General features: G+C 55.8%; 1 protein-coding gene across 1 annotated transcript in view; it reads left to right on the top strand.

The window, feature by feature from the left end:
* The first annotated feature begins 402 nt into the window (after positions 1–402).
* Positions 403–10,142, top strand: part of LOC101920138 (deleted in malignant brain tumors 1 protein) — a 33,931-nt gene continuing 24,191 nt past the window's right edge. Inside the window, exons 1-13 of the mRNA XM_055813998.1 lie at positions 403–745; positions 1,286–1,597; positions 2,088–2,525; positions 2,993–3,316; positions 3,857–4,168; positions 4,430–5,060; positions 5,541–5,896; positions 6,427–6,791; positions 7,146–7,167; positions 7,291–7,655; positions 8,010–8,031; positions 8,155–8,478; positions 9,019–9,342. Coding sequence (XP_055669973.1) covers positions 403–745; positions 1,286–1,597; positions 2,088–2,525; positions 2,993–3,316; positions 3,857–4,168; positions 4,430–5,060; positions 5,541–5,896; positions 6,427–6,791; positions 7,146–7,167; positions 7,291–7,655; positions 8,010–8,031; positions 8,155–8,478; positions 9,019–9,342 — 4,138 coding nt within the window. The remainder of the gene's footprint in view (positions 746–1,285; positions 1,598–2,087; positions 2,526–2,992; positions 3,317–3,856; positions 4,169–4,429; positions 5,061–5,540; positions 5,897–6,426; positions 6,792–7,145; positions 7,168–7,290; positions 7,656–8,009; positions 8,032–8,154; positions 8,479–9,018; positions 9,343–10,142) is intronic.

The raw sequence follows: 10,142 nt of genomic DNA, 5'->3' as shown, positions 1-10,142 counted from the left end.
TTCGTCCTCTACCATGCTCTGCATCATCTGTGTCACCAGGTGGCCCCAGCATCCCCACTCTGGGAGAAAACGTGCCCTTGTCCTTCATCCACAAGGTCCTCACTTGCTCCTTTCTCTTCCTCCCCTACAGATGCCACAAGGACGACCGCACCCAGCTTCACAGTATCCATTCCTCCAGGTGGGTCTCACTTTGTCACGGTTTTGCTGGCCACTGCCTCTGGCGGTACCACTTTGTGGCTCACAGGGTGGGATTTGGTCTTCTCCACGGCACAGCAGAGCCAGGGAACCACACAGAGTAGTTATGCTGAGGGCGGCCGTCCTGGTGGCCTGAAACTCGGAGAGCACTGCCATTGTGGCAGCAAGAGAAGGTGTCCGCGTGACCAGTGGTCTCCCATGTTTTCCATGTCTCCTCCTTCCCAAGGTGTCTCCCTGAGCCTGGTGAACGGCAGGAACCGGTGTGAGGGGCGTGTAGAGATTTACCAGTATGGGAACCGGGGCACCGTCTGTGATGACAGCTGGGACCTGCAGGATGCCGAGGTCGTGTGCAGGCAGCTGGGGTGCGGCTATGCTGTATCTGCACCATCAAGTGCCTACTTTGGACAAGGCACCGGCAACATCTACCTGGATGACGTGCACTGCACAGGGAATGAGTCGTCCCTCTTCGAGTGCAGGAACAATGGTTGGGGCATCCACAACTGTCAACACGGTGAAGATGCTGGTGTGGTGTGCTCAGGTACCCTTGCTTGTCCTTCCTCAACACCGGGACGCTTTCAAGAAGCAGCCCTTGTTGGCCGCTGTTGGCTATGTGTTGGAGAGGTGCTCAAGGGCTTTGTTTTGCCTTGTTCCCACCATGGAAGACCACCCTGGTGAGACCGCCAGGTTCTGCATCATCTGTTTCACCGGGTGGCCCCAGCATCCCCACTCTGGGAGAAAACGTGCCCTTGTCCTTCATCCACAAGGTCCTCACTTGCTCCTTTCTCTTCCTCCCCTACAGATGCCACAAGGACGACCGCACCCAGCTTCACAGTATCCATTCCTCCAGGTGGGTCTCACTTTGTCACGGTTTTGCTGGCCACTGCCTCTGGCGGTACCACTTTGTGGCTCACAGGGTGGGATTTGGTCTTCTCCACGGCACAGCAGAGCCAGGGAACCACACAGAGTAGTTATGCTGAGGGCGGCCGTCCTGGTGGCCTGAAACTCGGAGAGCACTGCCATTGTGGCAGCAAGAGAAGGTGTCCCCGTGACCAGGGGTCTCCCATGTTTTCCATGTCTCCTCCTTCCCAAGGTGTCTCCCTGAGCCTGGTGAACGGCAGGAACCGGTGTGAGGGGCGTGTAGAGATTTACCAGTATGGGAACCGGGGCACCGTCTGTGATGACAGCTGGGACCTGCAGGATGCCGAGGTCGTGTGCAGGCAGCTGGGGTGCGGCTATGCTGTATCTGCACCATCAAGTGCCTACTTTGGACAAGGCACCGGCAACATCTACCTGGATGACGTGCACTGCACAGGGAATGAGTTGTCCCTCTTCGAGTGCAGGAACAATGGTTGGGGCATCCACAACTGTGGCCACGGTGAAGATGCTGGTGTGGTGTGCTCAGGTACCCTTGCTTGTCCTTCCTCAACACCGGGACGCTTTCAAGAAGCAGCCCTTGTTGGCCGCTGTTGGCTATGTGTTGGAGAGGTGCTCAAGGGCTTTGTTTTGCCTTGTTCCCACCATGGAAGACCACCCTGGTGAGACCGCCAGGTTCTGCATCATCTGTGTCACCGGGTGGCCCCAGCATCCCCACTCTGGGAGAAAACGTGCCCTTGTCCTTCATCCACAAGGTCCTCACTTGCTCCTTTCTCTTCCTCCCCTACAGATGCCACAAGGACGACCGCACCCAGCTTCACAGTATCCATTCCTCCAGGTGGGTCTCACTTTGTCACGGTTTTGCTGGCCACTGCCTCTGGCGGTACCACTTTGTGGCTCACAGGGTGGGATTTGGTCTTCTCCACGGCACAGCAGAGCCAGGGAACCACACAGAGTAGTTATGCTGAGGGCAGCCGTCCTGGTGGCCTGAAACTCGGAGAGCACTGCCATTGTGGCAGCAAGAGAAGGTGTCCCCCGTGACCAGTGGTCTCCCATGTTTTCCATGTCTCCTCCTTCCCAAGGTGTCTCCCTGAGCCTGGTGAATGGCAGGAACCGGTGTGAGGGGCGTGTAGAGATTTACCAGTATGGGAACCGGGGCACCGTCTGTGATGACAGCTGGGACCTGCAGGATGCCGAGGTCGTGTGCAGGCAGCTGGGGTGCGGCTATGCTGTATCTGCACCATCAAGTGCCTACTTTGGACAAGGCACCGGCAACATCTACCTGGATGACGTGCACTGCACAGGGAATGAGTCGTCCCTCTTCGAGTGCAGGAACAATGGTTGGGGCATCCACAACTGTCAACACGGTGAAGATGCTGGTGTGGTGTGCTCAGGTACCCTTGCTTGTCCTTCCTCAACACCGGGACGCTTTCAAGAAGCAGCCCTTGTTGGCCGCTGTTGGCTATGTGTTGGAGAGGTGCTCAAGGGCTTTGTTTTGCCTTGTTCCCACCATGGAAGACCACCCTGGTGAGACCGCCAGGTTCTGCATCATCTGTTTCACCGGGTGGCCCCAGCATCCCCACTCTGGGAGAAAACGTGCCCTTGTCCTTCATCCACAAGGTCCTCACTTGCTCCTTTCTCTTCCTCCCCTACAGATGCCACAAGGACGACTGCACCCAGCTTCACAGTATCCATTCCTCCAGGTGGGTCTCACTTTGTCACGGTTTTGCTGGCCACTGCCTCTGGCGGTACCACTTGGTCTTCTCCACGGCACAGCAGAGCCAGGGAACCACACAGAGTAGTTATGCTGAGGGCGGCCGTCCTGGTGGCCTGAAACTCGGAGAGCACTGCCATTGTGGCAGCAAGAGAAGGTGTCCCCGTGACCAGGGGTCTCCCATGTTTTCCATGTCTCCTCCTTCCCAAGGTGTCTCCCTGAGCCTGGTGAACGGCAGGAACCGGTGTGAGGGGCGTGTAGAGATTTACCAGTATGGGAACCGGGGCACCGTCTGTGATGACAGCTGGGACCTGCAGGATGCCGAGGTCGTGTGCAGGCAGCTGGGGTGCGGCTATGCTGTATCTGCACCATCAAGTGCCTACTTTGGACAAGGCACCGGCAACATCTACCTGGATGATGTGCACTGCACAGGGAATGAGTTGTCCCTCTTCGAGTGCAGGAACAATGGTTGGGGCATCCACAACTGTCACCACGGTGAAGATGCTGGTGTGGTGTGCTCAGGTACCCTTGCTTGTCCTTCCTCAACACCGGGACGCTTTCAAGAAGCAGCCCTTGTTGGCCGCTGTTGGCTATGTGTTGGAGAGGTGCTCAAGGGCTTTGTTTTGCCTTGTTCCCACCATGGAAGACCACCCTGGTGAGACCGCCAGGTTCTGCATCATCTGTTTCACCGGGTGGCCCCAGCATCCCCACTCTGGGAGAAAACGTGCCCTTGTCCTTCATCCACAAGGTCCTCACTTGCTCCTTTCTCTTCCTCCCCTACAGATGCCACAAGGACGACTGCACCCAGCTTCACAGTATCCATTCCTCCAGGTGGGTCTCACTTTGTCACGGTTTTGCTGGCCACTGCCTCTGGCGGTACCACTTTGTGGCTCACAGGGTGGGATTTGGTCTTCTCCACGGCACAGCAGAGCCAGGGAACCACACAGAGTAGTTATGCTGAGGGCGGCCGTCCTGGTGGCCTGAAACTCGGAGAGCACTGCCATTGTGGCAGCAAGAGAAGGTGTCCGCGTGACCAGGGGTCTCCCATGTTTTCCATGTCTCCTCCTTCCCAAGGTGTCTCCCTGAGCCTGGTGAATGGCAGCAGCCGGTGTGAGGGGCGTGTAGAGATTTACCAGTATGGGAACCGGGGCACCGTCTGTGATGACAGCTGGGACCTGCAGGATGCCGAGGTCGTGTGCAGGCAGCTGGGGTGCGGCTATGCTGTATCTGCACCATCAAGTGCCTACTTTGGACAAGGCACCGGCAACATCTACCTGGATGATGTGCACTGCACAGGGAATGAGTTGTCCCTCTTCGAGTGCAGGAACAATGGTTGGGGCATCCACAACTGTCACCACGGTGAAGATGCTGGTGTGGTGTGCTCAGGTACCCTTGCTTGTCCTTCCTCAACACCGGGACGCTTTCAAGAAGCAGCCCTTGTTGGCCGCTGTTGGCTATGTGTTGGAGAGGTGCTCAAGGGCTTTGTTTTGCCTTGTTCCCACCATGGAAGACCACCCTGGTGAGACCGCCAGGTTCTGCATTATCTGTTTCACCGGGTGGCCCCAGCATCCCCACTCTGGGAGAAAACGTGCCCTTGTCCTTCATCCACAAGGTCCTCACTTGCTCCTTTCTCTTCCTCCCCTACAGATGCCACAAGGACGACTGCACCCAGCTTCACAGTATCCATTCCTCCAGGTGGGTCTCACTTTGTCACGGTTTTGCTGGCCACTGCCTCTGGCGGTACCACTTTGTGGCTCACAGGGTGGGATTTGGTCTTCTCCACGGCACAGCAGAGCCAGGGAACCACACAGAGTAGTTATGCTGAGGGCGGCCGTCCTGGTGGCCTGAAACTCGGAGAGCACTGCCATTGTGGCAGCAAGAGAAGGTGTCCGCGTGACCAGTGGTCTCCCATGTTTTCCATGTCTCCTCCTTCCCAAGGTGTCTCCCTGAGCCTGGTGAACGGCAGGAACCGGTGTGAGGGGCGTGTAGAGATTTACCAGTATGGGAACCGGGGCACCGTCTGTGATGACAGCTGGGACCTGCAGGATGCCGAGGTCGTGTGCAGGCAGCTGGGGTGCGGCTATGCTGTATCTGCACCATCAAGTGCCTACTTTGGACAAGGCACCGGCAACATCTACCTGGATGATGTGCACTGCACAGGGAATGAGTTGTCCCTCTTCGAGTGCAGGAACAATGGTTGGGGCATCCACAACTGTCACCACGGTGAAGATGCTGGTGTGGTGTGCTCAGGTACCCTTGCTTGTCCTTCCTCAACACCGGGACGCTTTCAAGAAGCAGCCCTTGTTGGCCGCTGTTGGCTATGTGTTGGAGAGGTGCTCAAGGGCTTTGTTTTGCCTTGTTCCCACCATGGAAGACCACCCTGGTGAGACCGCCAGGTTCTGCATCATCTGTTTCACCGGGTGGCCCCAGCATCCCCACTCTGGGAGAAAACGTGCCCTTGTCCTTCATCCACAAGGTCCTCACTTGCTCCTTTCTCTTCCTCCCCTACAGATGCCACAAGGACGACTGCACCCAGCTTCACAGTATCCATTCCTCCAGGTGGGTCTCACTTTGTCACGGTTTTGCTGGCCACTGCCTCTGGCGGTACCACTTTGTGGCTCACAGGGTGGGATTTGGTCTTCTCCACGGCACAGCAGAGCCAGGGAACCACACAGAGTAGTTATGCTGAGGGCGGCCGTCCTGGTGGCCTGAAACTCGGAGAGCACTGCCATTGTGGCAGCAAGAGAAGGTGTCCGCGTGACCAGTGGTCTCCCATGTTTTCCATGTCTCCTCCTTCCCAAGGTGTCTCCCTGAGCCTGGTGAATGGCAGCAGCCGGTGTGAGGGGCGTGTAGAGATTTACCAGTATGGGAACCGGGGCACCGTCTGTGATGACAGCTGGGACCTGCAGGATGCCGAGGTCGTGTGCAGGCAGCTGGGGTGCGGCTATGCTGTATCTGCACCATCAAGTGCCTACTTTGGACAAGGCACCGGCAACATCTACCTGGATGATGTGCACTGCACAGGGAATGAGTTGTCCCTCTTCGAGTGCAGGAACAATGGTTGGGGCATCCACAACTGTCACCATGGTGAAGATGCTGGTGTGGTGTGCTCAGGTACCCTTGCTTGTCCTTCCTCAACACCGGGACGCTTTCAAGAAGCAGCCCTTGTTGGCCGCTGTTGGCTATGTGTTGGAGAGGTGCTCAAGGGCTTTGTTTTGCCTTGTTCCCACCATGGAAGACCACCCTGGTGAGACCGCCAGGTTCTGCATCATCTGTTTCACCGGGTGGCCCCAGCATCCCCACTCTGGGAGAAAACGTGCCCTTGTCCTTCATCCACAAGGTCCTCACTTGCTCCTTTCTCTTCCTCCCCTACAGATGCCACAAGGACGACCGCACCCAGCTTCACAGTATCCATTCCTCCAGGTGGGTCTCACTTTGTCACGGTTTTGCTGGCCACTGCCTCTGGCGGTACCACTTGGTCTTCTCCACGGCACAGCAGAGCCAGGGAACCACACAGAGTAGTTATGCTGAGGGCGGCCGTCCTGGTGGCCTGAAACTCGGAGAGCACTGCCATTGTGGCAGCAAGAGAAGGTGTCCCCGTGACCAGTGGTCTCCCATGTTTTCCATGTCTCCTCCTTCCCAAGGTGTCTCCCTGAGCCTGGTGAATGGCAGGAACCGGTGTGAGGGGCGTGTAGAGATTTACCAGTATGGGAACCGGGGCACCGTCTGTGATGACAGCTGGGACCTGCAGGATGCCGAGGTCGTGTGCAGGCAGCTGGGGTGCGGCTATGCTGTATCTGCACCATCAAGTGCCTACTTTGGACAAGGCACCGGCAACATCTACCTGGATGACGTGCACTGCACAGGGAATGAGTTGTCCCTCTTCGAGTGCAGGAACAATGGTTGGGGCATCCACAACTGTCACCACGGTGAAGACGCTGGTGTGGTGTGCTCAGGTACCCTTGCTTGTCCTTCCTCAACACCGGGACGCTTTCAAGAAGCAGCCCTTGTTGGCCGCTGTTGGCTATGTGTTGGAGAGGTGCTCAAGGGCTTTGTTTTGCCTTGTTCCCACCATGGAAGACCACCCTGGTGAGACCGCCAGGTTCTGCATCATCTGTTTCACCGGGTGGCCCCAGCATCCCCACTCTGGGAGAAAACGTGCCCTTGTCCTTCATCCACAAGGTCCTCACTTGCTCCTTTCTCTTCCTCCCCTACAGATGCCACAAGGACGACTGCACCCAGCTTCACAGTATCCATTCCTCCAGGTGGGTCTCACTTTGTCACGGTTTTGCTGGCCACTGCCTCTGGCGGTACCACTTTGTGGCTCACAGGGTGGGATTTGGTCTTCTCCACGGCACAGCAGAGCCAGGGAACCACACAGAGTAGTTATGCTGAGGGCGGCCGTCCTGGTGGCCTGAAACTCGGAGAGCACTGCCATTGTGGCAGCAAGAGAAGGTGTCCGCGTGACCAGTGGTCTCCCATGTTTTCCATGTCTCCTCCTTCCCAAGGTGTCTCCCTGAGCCTGGTGAATGGCAGCAGCCGGTGTGAGGGGCGTGTAGAGATTTACCAGTATGGGAACCGGGGCACCGTCTGTGATGACAGCTGGGACCTGCAGGATGCCGAGGTCGTGTGCAGGCAGCTGGGGTGCGGCTATGCTGTATCTGCACCATCAAGTGCCTACTTTGGACAAGGCACCGGCAACATCTACCTGGATGATGTGCACTGCACAGGGAATGAGTTGTCCCTCTTCGAGTGCAGGAACAATGGTTGGGGCATCCACAACTGTCAACACGGTGAAGATGCTGGTGTGGTGTGCTCAGGTACCCTTGCTTGTCCTTCCTCAACACCGGGACGCTTTCAAGAAGCAGCCCTTGTTGGCCGCTGTTGGCTATGTGTTGGAGAGGTGCTCAAGGGCTTTGTTTTGCCTTGTTCCCACCATGGAAGACCACCCTGGTGAGACCGCCAGGTTCTGCATCATCTGTTTCACCGGGTGGCCCCAGCATCCCCACTCTGGGAGAAAACGTGCCCTTGTCCTTCATCCACAAGGTCCTCACTTGCTCCTTTCTCTTCCTCCCCTACAGATGCCACAAGGACGACTGCACCCAGCTTCACAGTATCCATTCCTCCAGGTGGGTCTCACTTTGTCACGGTTTTGCTGGCCACTGCCTCTGGCGGTACCACTTTGTGGCTCACAGGGTGGGATTTGGTCTTCTCCACGGCACAGCAGAGCCAGGGAACCACACAGAGTAGTTATGCTGAGGGCGGCCGTCCTGGTGGCCTGAAACTCGGAGAGCACTGCCATTGTGGCAGCAAGAGAAGGTGTCCGCGTGACCAGTGGTCTCCCATGTTTTCCATGTCTCCTCCTTCCCAAGGTGTCTCCCTGAGCCTGGTGAATGGCAGCAGCCGGTGTGAGGGGCGTGTAGAGATTTACCAGTATGGGAACCGGGGCACCGTCTGTGATGACAGCTGGGACCTGCAGGATGCCGAGGTCGTGTGCAGGCAGCTGGGGTGCGGCTATGCTGTATCTGCACCATCAAGTGCCTACTTTGGACAAGGCACCGGCAACATCTACCTGGATGATGTGCACTGCACAGGGAATGAGTTGTCCCTCTTCGAGTGCAGGAACAATGGTTGGGGCATCCACAACTGTCACCACGGTGAAGATGCTGGTGTGGTGTGCTCAGGTACCCTTGCTTGTCCTTCCTCAACACCGGGACGCTTTCAAGAAGCAGCCCTTGTTGGCCGCTGTTGGCTATGTGTTGGAGAGGTGCTCAAGGGCTTTGTTTTGCCTTGTTCCCACCATGGAAGACCACCCTGGTGAGACCGCCAGGTTCTGCATCATCTGTTTCACCGGGTGGCCCCAGCATCCCCACTCTGGGAGAAAACGTGCCCTTGTCCTTCATCCACAAGGTCCTCACTTGCTCCTTTCTCTTCCTCCCCTACAGATGCCACAAGGACGACCGCACCCAGCTTCACAGTATCCATTCCTCCAGGTGGGTCTCACTTTGTCACGGTTTTGCTGGCCACTGCCTCTGGCGGTACCACTTTGTGGCTCACAGGGTGGGATTTGGTCTTCTCCACGGCACAGCAGAGCCAGGGAACCACACAGAGTAGTTATGCTGAGGGCGGCCGTCCTGGTGGCCTGAAACTCGGAGAGCACTGCCATTGTGGCAGCAAGAGAAGGTGTCCCCGTGACCAGGGGTCTCCCATGTTTTCCATGTCTCCTCCTTCCCAAGGTGTCTCCCTGAGCCTGGTGAATGGCAGGAACCGGTGTGAGGGGCGTGTAGAGATTTACCAGTATGGGAACCGGGGCACCGTCTGTGATGACAGCTGGGACCTGCAGGATGCCGAGGTCGTGTGCAGGCAGCTGGGGTGCGGCTATGCTGTATCTGCACCATCAAGTGCCTACTTTGGACAAGGCACCGGCAACATCTACCTGGATGACGTGCACTGCACAGGGAATGAGTCGTCCCTCTTCGAGTGCAGGAACAATGGTTGGGGCATCCACAACTGTCACCACGGTGAAGATGCTGGTGTGGTGTGCTCAGGTACCCTTGCTTGTCCTTCCTCAACACCGGGACGCTTTCAAGAAGCAGCCCTTGTTGGCCGCTGTTGGCTATGTGTTGGAGAGGTGCTCAAGGGCTTTGTTTTGCCTTGTTCCCACCATGGAAGACCACCCTGGTGAGACCGCCAGGTTCTGCATCATCTGTTTCACTGGGTGGCCCCAGCATCCCCACTCTGGGAGAAAACGTGCCCTTGTCCTTCATCCACAAGGTCCTCACTTGCTCCTTTCTCTTCCTCCCCTACAGATGCCATGGCCATGATAAATGTTTCGAGTCCACCATTTACTACTGCAGGTGTGTCAGCTTTTTTCTTCTGTTCAGTGTATTAATTTTGACGTGTTTTTTTTATACGTTGATATATTTGAGGTTTTCAAGTTTTACATTGTTATAATTTTTCAAAAAATTTTTTTACATTTCAAATCCTTCATACTGTTCTCCTATTTCTATGTGATTCTATTGCTTGGCCTGATTTCACTGAATTGATTTTTTGGGAAATCTTTTCTTTCTTTTCTAGTTTCAATGTTATTAAGGTAGGAGCTTCTGCTTTTTCTCATAGATACTTATTTTTTAAGCCTACCAAATGTAAAAGGACACGGAAGCGTCACCGTTCTCTGGAGGTCATCAGTCTTGTAGCCTGAATGAGAAGAGCACAATATTTCAGTTTCTCTGGAGATTTAACTTGCTGTTGCTTTTGCTTAGATACATAAAATGTATTTTTCGTTTTATGAGGGGTAAATCTAAATTATTAAGTTTCGTATCTTATGTTTTTTGTTTGTTTGTTTGTTTTTTGTTTTAGC

Source organism: Falco peregrinus, chromosome 1 (genome assembly GCF_023634155.1).
Source record: "Falco peregrinus isolate bFalPer1 chromosome 1, bFalPer1.pri, whole genome shotgun sequence".
NCBI lineage: Eukaryota > Metazoa > Chordata > Aves > Falconiformes > Falconidae > Falco > Falco peregrinus.
This window is presented reverse-complemented; position numbering and strand designations above follow the sequence as displayed.